Below are 19,322 nucleotides of genomic sequence, written 5' to 3'. Positions count from 1 at the left end.
GTGCTTCACAGCTAATTAAGTACTTTTGAAATGTAGTCATTGTCGTAATGTTGGAAATGAGGCAGCTAATTTGCATTAAGCAAGCTCCCACGAACAGCAATGTGATGTAAGACTACATAATCCGATTTTAGTGATGTCGGCTGAGTGAGAGGTATTGGCCCAGGACACAAGGGAGGACTTCCCTGCTCTTTGAAACACTGGCTGTGGAATCTTGTACATTCACCCAAAAGGACAGACTCAGGTCAATGCCTGACTTGAACGACAGCACTTTTGACTATGCAGCACTCCCTCAGTATTGACACCGGTCCTAATATCCCTTGAAGTGATTCGGTATGAAAGGTTGCCTGATAATGCTCCTTTTAAAGTGCCTTAGGACATTTTACATAAGAATATAAAAAATAGGCGCAGGAGTAGATCATATGCCCATTGAGCCTGCTCTGCCATTCAGTAAGATCAGGGCTCATTTTCTACCTCAGCTCCACCTTCCTGCCTGTCCCCATATCCTTTAGCCCCCCTGGGTGGCTAAGAATTATCAACCTCTGTCTGGAATGTACTCAAAAACTGAGCATTCGCAGCTCTCTGGAATACCAAATTTTGATTCACAGACTTGTGATTGTAGATGTTTCTCCACATCTCCGTCCTAAATGGCCAACCCCTTCTTCTGAGATAACAATCTTTGACTTGAGACTCCTCAGCCGAGGGAAACAATCTTTAAGCATCGGCCGAATTGAGCTCTCGCAGAATTTCGCACATTTTAACATCGCCTCTCATCACTCTAAACTTCGGGGAGCATAAGCTTATTCCGCTCGTTGTCTTGCTGTAGGGCCGCTTTCTCCCAGAAATCAATCTGATTACATCAAAAGGCACTATGTAAATGCAAGCTGTTGTCGACGGATCAAAGAGCTGGAGGGCACTCACCTGGCTTCCCTCTTTCTGCCAGAAGACCGCTGGCTGAGGATTTCCCTTTGTCTCACAAGGGAAGGTGGCGCTGCGTCCCTGAGCCACGATCTGGTCCCTCGGCCTCACGACAAACTGAGGGGCGGCTGGGGAGGGGGAGGGGGTGATAGGGGGCGGGGGGGCAACCAGATGACATGTCAGAGAGCACAGAAGGTCAAAGCTTTCCACAATAGACATGCAGAAAGGATCACAGGAACAGGAAGATTCCATTCCCCTTTAACCTGAGGCAGTTTATATAGTCAACCCAACGGCCGCTGCTTTCTCTCCTTCCTAAAAACAGTGAATCGTTTTTGTGTGGTTTTATGCCCTCTTCCAATTCTATCCCCGCCTCCACCCCCCACCCACCCCCCACCCCCTATCCTTGCTCAAGTGGCTGTTCCTCATGTGTGAGCCAGCTCATTGGGTTGGCCAGTGAAATCAGGCTCCCGTCTTCACCTCGCACCCAACATTCTCCAATGGAGATCACTGAACAATGATCAGGAACAGGAACCATAAATGACTTCCACCCTCTCTCACTCTAATCTAGGGCCATTGGTCAGTGATTAAGAGCAGGAACCCTGGCTGATTTTCTCCCCTTAACCCAGGGGTCAGTGGGCAGTGATCAGGAACAGGAACCCTGGCTGATTTTCTCCCCTTAACCCAGGATCAGTGGTCAGTGATCAGGAACAGGAACCCTGGCTGATTTTCTCCCCTTAACCCAGGGTCAGTGGTCAGTGATCAGGAGCAGGAACCCTGGCTGATTTTCTCCCCTTAACCCAGTGGTCATTGGTCAGTGATCAGGAACAGGAACCCTGGCTGATTTTCTCCCCTTAACCCAGTGGTCACTGGGCAGTGATCAGGAGCAGGAACCCTGGCTGATTTTCTCTCTTTAACCCAGTGGTCATTGGTCAGTGATCAGGAACAGGAACCCTGGCTGATTTTCTCTCTCTAACCTCGGGGCTTGATACAGTCAGTTGGAGGTATTTCCTCTTTAACATCCTTTGTTTATCTTTTAGTTTGTTCATTTAATGTTGCGATAATATCAGCCTGATGTTGCTGACATCATCTACTCAAATGAACGGAGCATCAGGGTTGGATTACCATCAGCAGAAATACATGAACTTTAGGGCACTACAGTCATTGCTCTTCCATCTGAGACTGTTAACCCATCAATCTCATACTATTCATCTCAGAAAAATAGTAATTTATATCTCAAATTCATCATGATATCAGAATGATTGGAATTGCAGTTAAGTCGTAAAACTCGCTCAACAAAAGGGTCCCTGATGGGGAGACTCTTTCTATAAAAGGGGTCTCTGATGGAGAGACTCTCTATATAAAATTGGCTCCTGATGGGGAGACTCGCTCTGTAAAAGGGGTCCTGACAATGAGACTCTCTCTCTATATAAAAGGGGCTCCTGATGGGGAGACTCTCTCTATAAAAGGGGCTCCTGATGGGGAGACTCTCTCTATAAAAGGGGCTCCTGATGGGGAGACTCTCTCTATAAAAGGGGCTCCTGATGGGGAGACTCTCTCTCTATAAAAGGGGCTCCTGATGGGGAGACTCGCACTGTAAAAGGGGTCCTGACGATGAGACTCTCTTCTGAATATATACACAGTTACTAAATGGATAGTGAGCATCAGTTGCAGAAGTCCTTTGATTTAGGTGTGCAGAATAATGACAATAAAGAGCAGAAATCTCGCCAAGGTCTGGAAAGCACTGGGAAAAAAGATTAGATTATAACATGCACAAATTCAAAGCACAAATTGGTCTTAGTCCACATCCCCGATACTCATGCCAAGTCACCCACTGATTCTGTTAATGTTATCAAAACACGATAGTTAAACACAATCTAAAATAATCTGTAGGGCCCAGCATGCATGGGCGAGGCTGATAAAACACACACAATGAAGCCACGCAGAAGCATCTGGAATAAGCTCGGTGATAGCTGAAGCCAAGCAAGCAGAGGCAGAGAGGACGAGAGAGGCAATTAAAGGCAGGGCGGCCCGGGACATTTTAACAATTCAGTGGGAAACGGTCTGGGAGAAACTTACAACCAATTGCTAAAATTAGCTTGGATTTCTGGCAAATGATGCCACATTCAGCGAGAGCAAAGCTTAACTTGTGTTAAAACGTAGCGAGGAACAGCAGGGTCGGACGTGACTGGAGGCACATGAAGTCAGCTTTGTGACGAGAGACTTTGGGCGATCGAGACGGTAACACACTCCACGCTCACCATTATTTCAAAAGCAGCAAAAGCAGAGCCACAAATAGCCACAAGGCAGAAAATACCAAACAGCACTTTATTTCTCACTTGCACTTCCATCTGCTTTTTTTTTCATCCTCCACCTCTTGGTTCTCCCTCACCCTGTTCCTCCCTACATGCTGTACCTTGCTGTAGACAGTCGCATCAACACTGCACCCAAATTGGAGCTTAAATGGTTAATATAGTAATATAATATAGTATCACTGGGGGCATGCAAACACACCCACTCACACACAAATTGACACGCGCGCACACAAACCCACAATCTCACACACGCACAGACTCACAATCTCACACACACACACACGCAAACTCAATCTCACACACGCACACTCACACAAACTCACTGTCTCTCACCACACACACACTCAATCACACACACTCAGACTCAAGCTCACAATCCCATGACACACACACATACACCATCCCGATTTCCTTCACTCCACCATTGGTGACTGTGCTTTTCGCTGCCTAGACCCTATAAGCTCTGGAACACCCTTTCTAAATATCTCTGCCTCTCTACCTTTAAGACTCATCTTCAAATCTACCTCTTTGACTAAGCTTTTGGTCATCTGTGCTATGTGGCTCGGTGTCAAATTTGTATCTAATAACGCCCATGTGAAGCATCTTGGGATGGTTTACTCCATTCAAGGTGCTATATAAATGCAAGTTGTTGTTATATACACACCCGCTTTCCAGTAAGAGTGACTGGGGGGGGTGGACAACCTTACCTCCAACTGAGTTTGGCACAGAATAACTTCAATAAATGAAATGAGTGACATGGATTGAAACTTTCACCTCCACTTCGCTTCCTAAGCCATGCTTTCCCCACCGTAACTGTTCCTTACAGGGAAAGGTGGACAATCAGTGCCGTGTTTGGGCTCCACAGTGAGAAACAGGCACAGTCCCGGTCACTGGCGATCCTCCAAGCTGCGTGCCTGGTCAAACCAGCTCACCTCATCCAAATGTCCTTCGGTACCAGGTTCCTTTGTCCATGGTGTTAAAACATCAAATTGTTTTGTTATGCTAACTTCTGCATGGTAATTAAGCATGAGAAAGGTCATTCGGCCCATCCTAGTCACCAATCCAGAAAGACATGCACCATTGCAATGTCTTAAATGTTCCCTAAAAGATACCAAGGATTTTGCCTCCAATACTCTATCCAAACTCAAAGTGTCAATCACTGTGTGAATAGGAGTTTCCTGATAACAGTCCTAAATTTAACTTTTACCAGTTTGGACCAGTCCAACTCTCAAAATTTAATGTAATGTCATATTCTGGGTTTATTTTTTCACTTCCTTAACAACCTTATCCACCTATATAAGACCCTCTCCCAGACACCTCTTTCCTTGCTGAAAGACCATCATCTCTTTATTCCCTTCTCCTAGCTCAGACATCTGACAACAATTTGAATTTATATAGCACCTTTAATGTGGTGAAATGTACCAAGGCACTTCACAGGAGCATTATCAGATAGAAATTGGACCGCAAACCACATAAGGAGATATCAGAGAGGTGACCAAAAGCTTGGTCAGAGAGGTAGAAGGAGCATAATAAAGGGAGAAAGAGAGAGAGAGAGAGAGAGAGAGAGAGGTAGAGAAGTTTCGGAAGGGAATTCCATCTAAGGCAGCAGAAGGCATAATCCTCTGATGCTAAACAAGCCAGAATTGGAGGAGAGCAGATGCCTCGGAGGGTTACATAAGAGGCTGTAGAGGATAGTGGAGGGTGCCTTCGTGTTCTTGATCAAAGTGACCATTGGTGAATGTGGCTGGCAGGATATTCAACCGTGGTGTGGACTTCACAAATGCTGGGTTCAGCGAGGGGGGCTTGGAGGCTTTTCAGCATGGATCAGGAGCAGGAAAACCCTGGCCAATATGCTCTCCCCAACCACCAGCAACCCACCCCCCACCACCCCCCACACCGTCCCTTGCCTTCACTCTCCAATTCCTCGACGGGGCAGCTGAGGCGAAATGGAAGGGACCTTCCGGAACTTTCCTTGGCCGGGATCAGCCGATCGAACTCAGAGGGGAGGTGGAATCCGGGAGCCCCCCTGTTCTGTATTGGAACAAGGAGAGTTGGACGAGCTGAGATGCAGAGTCGTGTGCGTTTAAGGAACAACAAGAGACGCTGGATGGGATAAAAGGGGAACGATTGTCCCTTTGAACCTCTGACTTTTTCTTAAATGACCACGTGTGCTTTTTTTTTTTGATTTGAGATTTTAATGATTTATCGAAGTCGTTTTCAGCTCAGTGGAAATGGATTATCAAGAGCAATATTTAATTCATGACAGAATGCAGATGCCTGAGGCAGAAATATTTTTTTTTAAAGAAATAATTTCTTGAAGCCTGTCCCTGTCATGTTTTATTCAGTGAGTTAAAGCAATTACAGTGTGGAGGCAATCTGTTTAGAATCCTCAAAGTCCTCACAGAGGTCTGTCACTCTACCTGCGTCTGACTGGACTCAGGAAGCACAAAGGTGACTTAAATACCAGGAAACTGCAGTTAAAAATAGAGATTACAGAACTGCACCAAAGACTGGGTGATAAGTTTAACATGGCATTTAAATATGGCACGCCCTCGCCAGCCCCTGGGTGATGAGGCACCCGCCCCAGCCCTCAATGCCACTCGCTGCTCAGTGGGTAGCACTCTTGTCTCTGGGCCAACAATGCTGTGGATTTGGACCCCCCCCCCCGCCGCCCACCCCCAAACCAGAGAACTCAGCACAGAAACCCAGGCTGATACTCCCCACGCAGAACTGAGGGGGTGCAGTATTGTCGGAGGTACCCATCTTTCAGCTGCTTCGTTAAAACCGTGGCCCTGTCTGCTTCGGCAGGAGGGTGTAAAAGGTTTCTTGACACTATTTCAAAGGATCAGAGTTCTCCCAGCGTCCTGGCCCATATCTATCCCTCAGCCGACATTGCAAAAGTCAGATTATTTGGCCATTACCAAATTGCTGTTTATGGGATCTTGCTGTGCGCAGATTACACAGCCGACCACACTTAAAAAGTACTTCATCGGCTGTAAAGTGTTTCCAGAATCACTCAGGTTATGAAAGGTGCTATAGAAATGCAAGATCTTTGTTTCTTCTGAGTCTCCCACAATCCATTGCAAACAGATGATCAAGAAAACCTGAAATTTGCACTTTGGTCATGAATTTCATTGAGCTCCCACTCCCCTCTGGATGCCTCAGTGGCACTCTCGCGTCTGAGTCAGCAGTTTGTACATGGGTTTGAGTCTTGCTCCAGAGATTTGAGGCCATAATCCATAAGACCATAAGAGTTAGGAGCAGAAGTAGGCCATTCGGTCCATCAAGTCTGCTCTGCCATTCAGTGGGATCGATGAGATCATAATCCTCAACTCCACTTTCCTACCTTTTCCCCATAATCCTTGATTCCCTGACTGATTAAAAATCTGTCTGTCTCAGCCTTGAATACATTTAATGGCCCAGCCTCTACAGCCCTTTGTGGTAAATAATTCCACAGATTCACTATCCTCTGAGAGAAGAAATTCCTCCTCATCTCTGTTTTAAATGGGCAACCCCTTACTCTGAGATTACGCCCTCTGGTCCTAGACTCTCCCACAAGTGGAAACAACCTTTCAGCATCTACCCTGTCAAGCCCCCTAAGAATCTTTCATGTTTCAATAAGGTCGCCTCTCATTCTTCTAAATCCCAATGAGTACAGGCCCAAATTACTCAATCTCTCTTCATAAGAAAATCCCTCCATACCCAGGATCAACCTAGTGAAAATTCTGGGGACTGCCTCCAATCCAGGATTGACACTCGCAGTGCCTGTACTGAGGGAGTGCAGCACTGTCAGAGGTGCTGTCCCTAAGGGGAGACATTAAACCGAAGCTTCATCTGCTCTCACAGGTGGACCTAAAAAAATCACTCAGACGTTATTTTTAAGAAGATGAGGGGAGTTCCCCCTGGATTTCCTGTGGCGATATTTGTCTCAAACAATGTTATATCAACAAAAAAATCTATTAATCTGGTAGTTAACACTGTCCCATCAAACACTCCCAGGACAGGTACAGCACAGGGTTAGATACAGAGTAAAGCTCCCTCTACACTGTCGCCATCAAACACTCCCGGGACAGGTACAGCACGGGGTTAGATACAGAGTAAAGCTCCCTCTACTCTGTCTCCATCAAACACTCCCAGGACAGGTACAGCATGGATGAACTAATCAACACAGATTGAACTGCCTGTATACAAATGTAACTCATTTACACCTTCACTGTCTCAATCTGGACTGGCTTTGAATCTACTCCCCAAAGTGAAAGGCTCATGTAGATCCCATCGCTAGATACCTGGGCAGCCATTGCTATGTATGTTTACCATGGTTGTCGGTTTAGGGAACACGTTAGTCAATTCTCATCCCAGTTGATGAGCCACACAAGCTATTTTGGAAATTTGCTATTAATTGTGGCTTGGTGTGTCACGGGACAGGTGCTGTGACCACACCCCTCCCTATCTCCACGTGTTCTCCTCCAGCCCCACAACACTCCAAAATATTTGCTCTGCTCCAAGTCTGGCCTCTTACATGATTCCAGTTGTAATCACTCTGCCACTGCTGGCTATGCCTTCAGCTGCCAAGTCTCTAAACTCTGGAATTCCCTCCCCAAATATCTTCCCTCTCTACCTCTCTTTCTTCCTTCAAGACACACTTTAAAACCTACCTCCTTGACCAAGCTTTTAGTCATCTGTCCAATATCTTCTTATGTGGCTTGGCGTCAAATTTAGTTTGGTAATGCTCCTGTGAAGTGCCTTGGGATGTTTCTACAACATTCGGGGTACTATATAAATGTTGCTGTTGCTGATCTTTAACTGATATGTCTTCAAGCTCCAGATTAAAATCATTCTCAGCCAATCAACATTCCAATCACCTGGGTTTACATACTGAGGTCCCTTTCCACCATTTCCACACCATGCAATCTGTCTAAAATCTCTCCTGCCTCTCGCTGATGGAACTCAGGAGGTTGAAAGAGTTTAGAAACAGCCAGGCTTTGTACATTTGTCTACCTTTTATTTTCCAGCAAAAAATTAAAGCAGTGACAAGACTGGAAGCAAGAGAAGCAGACAGCGAAAGCATCATCTACTTCAAGCACAACCCCACATCAGACCAGGAGCCTGTCAGGTTCTACATTGTAGGTGAGAAAATACACATGCCTTTGTTTAAATTCTCCTCGTCAACCTCCTGCACCTCCCCCCCGTCCCGCCCTCCCCCTCCACAGGCTGTCCTTCTCCTGAAGTTCCTAACTCATGGGTAGCAGGGACTCACCAGTTCCTCACCATAGAGATCACTCATCATTTGGGGACCAAGACAGTGGAAGCTTTGGCAGGATACGTGATCATAAGCCTCACCCAGCAACTTGGTGACATAAGTCGCTGCATAAATTTCTGGAGCAGAAGCTTTGACGCTACCCACCCCAGGGTCATTGGGAGACACTGTTAAAGAAAGTTGAGGTCCATCCAACTCAGTGTAGACTGGATGTAGGGATAATCTGACTGTCTATTAAATTCAACCCCTTTTTATGTATTCTTCAAACTCTGTTTTGTTTTCTGTGTGTGAGAGTTTGTGATCATGTATACGTGTGTCTGTGTACCTGTGTGTGTGTGTGTTTGTGTATGTGTTTGGACAGGTTGAATGTCTCTGACTGTATGACTGTCGGTATGTGATTGAATGTGAATGCCTAAGCCTGTATTTTTGAGACTGTCTCCAACTGAAACAGAAACAAGGTCCAGGTTTCTGGGGGAGAAGTTTGTCGATGGGATTTCGTGGCTGTGACATCAGGCTTCTGAGAAATGAGTCTCTGGTAGGTTGCCAGGGAAAGGGAAGCCAGCTAGGAGAAATAAACCAGGCTGGGAGGTTAGATTTCAGCCTGTGGTCAGAACATGTATTCTTGATATTCAGTGGTCAGAATGGTCAGCACAGGATGGAGGCTCTGAAAAGCTATGTGGACAGTCTAGGCATGCTGAGGAGCTGGGTGCTTTTTACCAGAGCTGACCATACCATGCACTGGGATGGCACTGAGGGCTTGAATGAAGGTGAATCTGGGAAGCTACACCATCAGGACTGTTGTGAATCGAGGAAGTTAATCAGGAGTGCACCCTTTTTGATGACAATTGTATCTATGGAACTTGGATGGTGTGAAGCAGTTGTTGGATGGCTACCAGCTGATCAAATCCTGTGTGATGCAGAGTAATGAAACTCTAAGGGAAGGAAAATTGAGATGTGAAAGACTTTGGGACTGCATATCTGGTGCCTCATGGATGCTAAGAGTGCTACCTGAGAAATCAGTGAGATTTACCTTTGTTGTATCAGCTATAATTTATAGCTTCTACTGAATACAATTGGCCTGTTAATTTGTGTTTAATTTATGCTGGCTGGTTTTAGTTTGATTGTTACAGTAAAGGGTTTAAAAAGAGAAATTTTGTTTATTCCATTGGGGTTGTTTGTGAAGTTTTTGGTTCTTTTACATTATTGGTCTCTGCAGGGATCCTAACAATATGTCTCTGTGATTTTGTGTGTGGATGCTTGTTTGTGTGTTTCTGAATGTGTGAGCATGTATATGGAAGTTTGTGTGTGTGAATGTATGTGGGTATATGTAAGTGTGTGTGAGTGTGCTTGTGTGACCGTGTTTGTGTTACTTGATGAGTGTGTACCTAAGTGTGAGTGTGTGGGTGTCAGCATGTGAATGATTTGGTAAGTGTGAGTATGTGTCACTGTGTGTCTGCACGGGTGTGAGTGTGTGTGTGTCTGTCTGTGGGTGTGAGAGTGTTTGTTTATATGTGTGTTCATGCGCGTGTGTGTGCGTGTGCACACGTGAGTGTGTTCGTGTGTCGTTGTGTGTTTGAGCGTGTGAGTGTGTGGCTGTGAGTGTGCGTGTGCAGTTGTGTTTGTGTGTGCGTGAGTACATGCATTTGGGAATGCGATTGTACATGTGGGAGTCTGTGTGGGTGTCTTGAGTGTGAGTGTATGAGTATCTGTACTCGAGTGCCTCAGTGTGTGGTCCACATTATAAATCAGGTGCCTTCAGGCAACCCGATGAACCATCACATACTTCACACCAGAAGAAATCAAATCTATCCATTTTCTTTCAAATACCTTCAAGTGAGATCAATGAAATTGTCAGTGGAATTCACTGAGTCAGGCTTTTGAGGGCTTGTTTTAAAAGGAAAGTTCCAGCTGCTGTATTAACACAGTCTGTGGTGTAATCGCTAGGCTCTAATCCCTCATGGCAAGGCTGTGTATTGCTCACTTTGCGTTCTGTAGTACCCCCTCCCCCATCAAGTTAAACAACATAGGTGAACATAATGGGAAGAAGCTGATAGCTGAACAGTTCAGAGCATTTACAGTCATGCTATATGAAAGGAGTGATGATTACTTACCGACAGGGTGTGCTGGAGACAGGACACAATGGAGTGGGTGGAGATAACAAAGGATTTGACAATTTTTATAAGGAGGAAAAAATAGAGAAATCATGAAGTTAGAATGAATGAAGCATTCGATGTTCACACACAGGGTGGACAACTTTATTGAACACACTCAACAGCCTCAGATAACAAGAGACCAGGCTTCACTCCTGGATCTGTGCACCCCTTATTAAAAAGGTGGAGCTATTTTGTTGAGGGATAAGGGCAGAAGGTGGGTAGGTGGGGTTGAGGGATATGGGCAGAAGGTGGGTAGGTGGGGTTGAGGGATATGGGCAGAAGGTGGGTAGGTGGGGTTGAGGGATATGGGCAGAAGGTGGGTAGGTGGGGTTGAGGGGTATGGGCAGAAGGTGGGTAGGTGGGGTTGAGGGATATGGGCAGAAGGTGGGTAGGTGGGATTGAGGGATAAGGGCAGAAGGTGGGTAGGTGGGATTGAGGGATATGGGTAGAAGGTGGAGTAGGTGGGATTGAGGGATATGGGCAGAAGGTGGAGTAGGTGGGATTGAGGGATATGGGCAGAAGGTGGGTAGGTGGGGTTGAGGGATATGGGCAGAAGGTGGGTAGGTGGGATTGAGGGATATGGGCAGAAGGTGGGTAGGTGGGATTGAGGGATAAGGGCAGAAGGTGGGTAGGTGGGGTTGAGGGATATGGGCGGAAGGTGGGTAGGTGGGATTGAGGGATATGGGCAGAAGGTGGGTAGGTGGGGTTGAGGGATATGGGCGGAAGGTGGGTAGGTGGGATTGAGGGATATGGGCAGAAGGTGGGTAGGTGGGATTGAGGGATATGGGCAGAAGGTGGGTAGGTGGGATTGAGGGATATTTACGGAAGGTGGGTAGGTGGGATTGAGGGATATGGGCGGAAGGTGGGTAGGTGGGATTGAGGGATATGGGCGGAAGGTGGGTAGGTGGGATTGAGAGATGAAGCCTTTTCTTGCTCTCAGATGTTACATTCTGAGCAGCTAGAGACCATGTGGACTGGCTGAGATCTGAGCAGTTGAGTGTGAATGACACATTTATAAAGAGCAATCAATGCATCTCTACAAATCATAGGTAAAAGATTACAACCACTGTGTATCAGGAAAGGGTTAAAAACAAAAAAAAAAAATAGTCATTTGATGACAAACCACAATATCCATCAAGAAAACATGCAAGATCTCATGTCTTAAACACAGTCGATCGTGGATTCAAGAGAAAGAGGGCAATTCACGTTGTACCTCCTCCAGTCCGTGCACTCAATTAGAGTTGGGAACTCTCATGTGATCAAGGTTTGGGCAGTGTGAATATCATAGAATCATAGGATGGTTACAGCACAGAGTGAGGCCATTGGGGCCGCCAACTGGGGGAACGAGCAATTCACTGGCTCCCTCGTTCATCCCTGTAGCCCTGAAAACCTTTTTGCTTCCGATAATTAACCAAGCCCCTTTTGAAAGGCTTGACTGAACCTGCCTCCACCACACGCTCGGGCAATGCATTCCAGATTCTAAACACTCACTACCTTTTTCTCATGTCAACATTGTTTCTGTTGCCAATCGCCTTAACTCGGTGTCCCCTGGTTCTCCAGCCTTCCGCCAACAGGAAGTTCCCCCCAAACCACGGTGTCAATAGGTAACTCGCTCCAAGATAGTCGAGTATGTGCCACTGTGCTGTCTCACAGCATGTGATTTAGCAAGCTCAAGGGAAGATGGTCACATTGTGGTAATGTGAATAAACTAGTAATTCAGAGGCCCAGATTAATGTTCTGGGGACTTGGGTTGAAATCCCACCGCGGCAGCTGATGGAATTTAAATTCAATTGATACTTTTGAAGTATAAAACTATTCTCGGTAATGATTGTTGTAAAAACCCATCTGGTTCACTAATGTCCTTTAGGGAAGGAAATCTGCCGTCCTTATCCAGTCTGGCCTACATGTGACTCCAGACCCACAGCAAAATGGTTGACTCAACTTCCCTCTGGAATGACCTGGCTGACCACTCAGTTCAAGGGCAATTAGGGATGGGCAACAAGTGCTGGCCTTGCCAGTGACACCCACATAGCTTGAAAGAATAAAATAAAAACTCGACAACGGTGAAATATTGAAGGCTGCACTGTGGGATATTAGCAGAGAGACATTTGGGTTGGGGATTTCCTGGGGCTTCTTCTACTCTGGCACTGTAAATTCAGTGAAAGTTGGGTGGAAATTCCATTATTTGCACCGGTAAACAGATATCCAACTCTAACACAATTCACAGCAGGGAACTGGATGTGTACCTGAAATGAAAATATCTGCAGGTCTATGGGGCAAGTTTGGGAGCTGGCAGGGGTGGAGGGAGTGGAGCAGGTTATGGGGAGCGAATGGTGGTGGTGTTGTGTTGGGTATAGGATTAATTAGGATAAAGAAAGATACTGGGATGAAGGTCTTGAGTTATGTGGAGAGACTGGCCAAGCTAAGATTGTTCTCCTCACAAGGTTAAGGGGAGATTTAATGGAGGTGTTCAAAATTATTAGGGGGTTTTGCTAGAGCGGATAGAGAGAAACTGTTTCCATTGGCAGGAGGGTCAGTAACATGAGAATACAGATAATTGGCAAGAGCATGAGGGGAGGTGAGTTGTTGTGTGCTGTCTGAAAGTACCCTCGAAGCAGGTTCAATCATAACTTTTAAAGGGAATTGAAAAGGAGAACATTTCCAGGGATATGGGAAAGAGCAGGAGATGGGGCAGTGGCAGAGTGGAACTAGTTGGAAAGTTCTTTCAAAGAGCCAGCGCAGACAGAAAGGACTGAATGGTCTCCTTCTGTGCTCCGTGATTCAATGAATTCTAAAGGAGGGGGTCATTTTTTTTTTATTCTTACATGGGATGTGGGCATTGTTGGCTAGGCCAGAATTTATTGCCCATCCCTAATTGCCCTCGAGAGGGTAGTGGTGGGCTGCCTTCTTGAACTGCTGCAGTCCATGTAGTGTAGGTACACCCACAGAGAATTCCAGGATTTTGACCCAGCGACAGTGAAGGAATGGCGATATATTTCCAAGTCAGGATGGTGTGTGACTTGGAGGGGAGCTTCCAGGTGGTGGTGTTCCCATGTGTCTGCTGCCCGTGTCCTTCTAGGTGGTAGTGGTCATGGGTTTGGAAGGTGCTGTCTAAGGAGCCTTGGTGAGTTGCTGCAGTGCATCTTGTAAATGTCACACACTGCTGCCACTGTGCGTCGGCGGTGGAGGGAGTGAATGTTTGTGGATGGGGTGCCAATCAAGCGAGTTGCTTTGTCCTGGACAGTGTCAAGCTTCTTGAGTGCTGTGGGAGCTGCACTCATCCAGGCAAGTGGAAAGAATGGGGTTGAGAAACTTATCAGCCATGATTGAATGACGGAGCAGACTCGATGGGCTGATTGGCCTAATTTCTGCTCCTATGTCTTATGGTCTTATGGTCCTATTCCATCACACTCCTGACTTGTGCCTTGTAGATGGTGGACAGGTTTTGGGGAGTCAGTAGGTGAGTTACTCACCACAGGATTCCCAGCCTCTGATTTGTTTTTGTAGCCACAGTATTTATACGGCTAGTCCAGTTCAGTTTCTGGTCAATGATAACCCCCATGATGTTGATACCGGGGGATTCAGTAATGGTAATGTCATTGAACGTCAAGGGGCGATGATTAGATTCTCACTTGTTAGAGATGGTCATTGCCTAGCGCTTGTGTGACTGTTACTAATGGATTAAAGGAAATGAATTCGAGGAGTTCTGGGTTACAAGTTGTGGGCTGTCCTCTAAATGTCACTCGCTGATAATGAAAATGGGGAGGTAAGCACCAACTATAAACATGGGAAAAATTCAGGAGCAATCTGAAATTATATTAAATAAAAAGTCGATTATTTTAGCACACAACAGCTGGCAGAAACAGCTGTTCCAATCTCTCTAGGAGGATGAGACGGTTTGGAGATGTTAAACGATTCCATTAGTGACATACACTGCTAGTGGTCCTGGTGATTAAATATATAGATGGGGACAGGTGGCGGGGGAGGGAGAGATACCTGGCAGATCCATATATCCAAATGTCCATCTTGGATGCAGGAGGCCCCCTCCTGGAACTCCCCTGAGTGGAATGGTGACCTAGATGAGCACTCACTGACTTGAGGAACCGATTCCCTGATGATCAAAAGGTGCTCAGAAGGGGAGAAACAAAACGAATTGTTCCAATTCCCACGAGTATGTCCATATATGAACTGTGCACAGGGAGAGGTCAGGCTGGGCAGGGGAGTTGACAGCCTGGTCATTTCATTCATGGTACACACGAGATATAAAACAGACTAAGACAAAAAGGCTTTTCATTGACCTCTCATTCACCCACTTCTCTCCTCCCCTTCTTCTAACTCCATGCCCAGGGTGCTGGTGTCAAGGATGATGACTAACCTTCACCACTGTGCCAGAGCAGGCCACCCGCGAGATAGCGGACAACAAAGGCTAGTCGACTAGGGAGGACCTCAAAGCCCAATTCGAAACTGCTCTTGCCCAGACTAGGAGCAGAATTTCTTGCTGCTTTCCCTCTCTTTCTCTCCCTCGAGGTGACATCGAGGATATAAAGTTAATAGGAGGAGGGTCCCTCTCCTGGTCTGAGTGACTCAGCAAGTCCATTCAAGACATTTTTTTTTTAAAAGTTCAGCTGTGGACCAGTGACTGTACAACTTGGAAATCTCACCGGTTGCTTACCCAGACTGAAAGGATGGGTTTGAGGGTAAAGGGGCTTAGATGATGTGAGAAATGTACAATGAGGACGCTGAAAGTTTGTGATCAGTCCTGATCCCATTGTCAAGGGTTTGCAAAGGACTGAATGGGAAGGCAAAGCTTTTTTTAAAATTCATTTCTTGGGTTTGGGAATCACTGGCAAGACCAATATTTGATACCCATCTCTTTTTGCCCTTGAACTGAGTTTGCCACACCATTTCAGAGGGCAGTTAAAAGTCAGCCACATTGCTGTGGGTCTGGAGTCACATGTAGGCCAGATCAGGTAAGGACAGCAGATTTCCTTCCCTAAAGGACATTAGTGAACCAGATGGGTTTTTAACAACAATCGATGATAGTTTCATGTCCAACATTACAGATTTATTAATCAAATTTAAATTCAACAAGCTACCATGGTGGGACTTGAAGCCGTGACCCTAAAGCACTAGCCTGGGCCTCTGGGTTTGCAGGCCAGTGATATTGCCAGTATGCAACCATCTCCCCCATAATTCCAGGTGGAGGAACATCACACAAGCATGTGAGCAAGCAGGATGGGTCCTTACTGCATCCAAGGGGAGGAAGTGGCAAGAGGTTGTGTGGCCAGGCAGCACCGATCGAAGACGATTGGCAAAAACCCCCGAAGAGGAGATGAGGGGACATTGTTTTTTGACACAAAGAGTTGTGATCTGGATTGCGCTGCCTGAAAGCAGATTAAATTAGTAATTTTCAAGAGGGAATTGGATAAATATTTGAAAAGGAAAAAAAAAAAATTCAGGGCTAGAGGGAAAGAGAAGGAAAGTGGGACTAACTGGGAAGCTCTTTGTAAGAGTTGACACAGACATGGTGGGTCCAACTGGGCATTTCGATGCTGTGAGGTTCCGGTATATTCTGTGCCAAACTTCTCTATGCTCACACCCACATTGGAATTCCTGAGCAGTGTTTCTGCACAATGGCACAGCTGATTAATAAACCAAAAAAAAAATGTCACATGGACCAGGAACCAGTGTCCAATCCCCAAGTACACAGATCATTAAAGTGTCATGAACAGGTATAGACAATAATCAAAAAGGTTAACGGAGTAATTGTCCTTTATATCTAAAGGACTAGAATACGATGGGGTAGACATCGTTCTTCATCTACACAAAGCCCCGGTTGGACCAAACTGTGAGCAGTTCTGGGCACCACATCTTAGGAAGGACATATTGGCCTTGGAGGGAGTGCAAAATAGATTTACCAGAATGATACCTGGACTCTAAGGGTTAAATTATGAGGTGAGATTACATAAACTAGGGTCGTATTCCCTGGAATGTCGAAGGTTAAGCGGTCACCTGATCAACATCCTCAAGGTATTACGGGAAACCGATAGGGTAGATAGCGAATAGCTATTCTTTCTGGAGTTAGGCATGATCTCATGGAATTCTGGAATAGGCTCGAGGGGCTGAATGGCCTCCTCCTGTCCCAACATTCTCCAGCTTCAGTCTGAGATCACTCGGCACAGAAATCCAGAATCAAGTCCAGCCCTCTCTGTCTGGTGCGTGCGGCTCAGTTTTTAGGAACAGCTGTAACCAGTTGAGATTGGGACGGTTATGAGCTCCATTAAAATTGTAGAACAAGCAATATTTTTTTTTTAAATTCCAAATCGCATGAAGATGCATTGCTCATTCCCTCCTGCCAGTAAAAAGCTACTTCAGGGACAGTCGGAGCAGAATTCTCCTCCTCTCGGGGTTGGCCTTGAGCTCCCTCTGACTGTCAGCTGAGGTACAGCGGGCCTTCCAACCTGCTCTCTGGCAAAAGTATTTGACAGCACAGAAAGAGGCCATTGGGCCCGTCATGTCTGTGCGAGCTCTCTGAATGAGCTGTCCAATTCAGTCAAATACCCCAGCTTTCCCCCCCTTAACCCTGTTAATCAGTCCTCATAAAGTACATGTTCAATTTTAAGAGTTCCTATGGAATCTGCTTCGAGCACCCTTTCAGGGCATTCCACACCTTAACAACCCTCAGCGCGAAAACATTTCTGCTCAAGTCTCCTTTAGGTCTTCCGGTGATTATTTTAAGTTGAGACCTTTGGTTACTGACCCATTTGCCAGAGGAAACAGTTTCTCCCTATTTGACCGATCAAAACCCCTGTTAGCATCATATCTCACAGGACTGAAGTTTTATTTTACAAAATGGAAGGACATGGCATGACCTGGATACTAACCTGGGGTTATTTTTAGAAGGTCACTAACTCACCTTGGAACTGTAAACAAGCAGGCCCCTTCCGAGAAATCACCTGACCTATGTGGTACTTGAGAAGGAGTTGTCTGCTTGTTTGAACTACAAAACACTTTAATGAAAAGCTGGGAGACAAAAAAAAGTCAGTCACATCGGAGAGGGGGGGGGAAAAACTTAAGTTGTGAACCTGCTTGTTTTGACGGCAGTTTTGTTGGAGACCAGCTGAGGAGGGACGGCTACCTTGACTGGCTCCCTCTCTCTGCCTGGCCTAACAGTGTGTGTGGCTATCAACCTGTAGCCAGAGAACCCTCATCAGAGTGTAACCAGTCTGCACTTGGACCTGCAAAGCTCAAACCAGTTGGTGAGAACTTCCAGGCTTCTACTGGGATTTCACACGAGAGAACTCCAGGTCGACAGCGCTGAGTCCCTGTGGACTTTATCCTTTATTTTATAACGCCCATCCTCCAAAACCCATCTCTGCAGAGAGACTCTATCAGTTTGTCCTTTGTTTGTGTGTGTGTGTGTGTCTGCTGAGGGGATTCTTTAGGAAGAGATAGATAGTTATGCTTCCCGATTTTTGAAAGAAGCCTGGTTCAGAGTCTTTTTTTCTCTGGGTGCTAGTGGTATGGTACACAATTGGCCATTTCGGTGAGAAAATTAAACATTTAAATTAATGGTACGGCCTGCGGAGTAGTGGGGCTTGATAATTCGCGCACTCCTCCCATCCCGGTCGTAACACCCCTTATAATTTTGAACGCTTCTATTAAACCTCCCCCCTAACATTCTCCACACTAAGAACAATCCAAGCTGCTCCAATGTTTCCTCATAACTGAAGTCCCACATTCCTAATATCACACTGGTAAATCTCCTCTGCATCCTCTCCCAGGCCTCGACATTCCTCCTAAGGGGTGAGGCTTGGAATTGGGACACAATCCTGCAGCTGAGGCCTACCCCGAACTATAAGGGTTTCACACGACTTCCCTGTCGTTGTACCCATTATCCATATTTGCAAAGCCAAGTATGCTTTGTATGCTTTCTCTTAACCGCCTTATCTACAGAGAGATTAATCTCCAGTGCACTCCTGTGAGCAGCAGCTGAGGGAAAATTCACCGGGAGAGCTGAGTTTGTAAAATGTTATGCAGACAGCTAAGGGATTCCAACTCTCAGCACTTGTCCTGGAGTCTCCAGGAATGAAAGGATTCATCCCCAAAACACTGCTGCGGGCAAAACCCAAGAGGTATAATCATAGGGTGTGTTGAAACTGTGTGCATCTTATCATTTACTTTGAAATTTTCAATGACTAAATGCAAAACAAGCGTTGGACATAACATGAGGGGAGGTGGCAGTGGTTGGAAAAGGACTGATTGACCGGGTGGGGTATGTGCAGGAGGGAATAAACATGGTGAAATGTCCAGGGATATGTCCAATTAGAGTAGGTGAACCTACAGTGTGAAAGGGTCAGTGTGTGGGTGTGCAGCGAGTACACTGCGAGCTTCCTTGGCAACTTTCATGGTGCAGGAGCCAACTGGATGTTGCAACTGGACAGCCGCCATCTTTGAGTCCAGCGAATGAAGGTGTGTTAGCCAGCAGGTCCTGACAGGACGGACTCCCCACCCACCGCTCCCAATCCATTCCCAAGCAGTAAGAGGAAATCATTCCTGATTTGAATTGCCCGATGCCACCTCGATATTAACACGAAGCGGGTGTGTTAGTGCCTCATCGGGCTCTCCCCCCCCGGAATTGCAACCTATAAACAGGCAGATTCAGTCCCACCAAGGCACGTTGCA

General features: G+C 46.2%; 1 protein-coding gene across 1 annotated transcript in view; it reads right to left on the bottom strand.

The window, feature by feature from the left end:
• The window catches only part of robo2 (roundabout, axon guidance receptor, homolog 2 (Drosophila)), a 1,135,129-nt gene that overhangs the window by 153,245 nt on the left and 962,562 nt on the right, over nucleotides 1-19,322 (bottom strand). The window contains exon 7 of the mRNA XM_078560411.1: nucleotides 919-1,043. Coding sequence (XP_078416537.1) covers nucleotides 919-1,043 — 125 coding nt within the window. The remainder of the gene's footprint in view (nucleotides 1-918; nucleotides 1,044-19,322) is intronic.

Source organism: Cetorhinus maximus, chromosome 16, assembly GCF_964194155.1.
Source record: "Cetorhinus maximus chromosome 16, sCetMax3.hap1.1, whole genome shotgun sequence".
Taxonomy (NCBI): Eukaryota; Metazoa; Chordata; class Chondrichthyes; order Lamniformes; family Cetorhinidae; genus Cetorhinus; species Cetorhinus maximus.
This window is presented reverse-complemented; position numbering and strand designations above follow the sequence as displayed.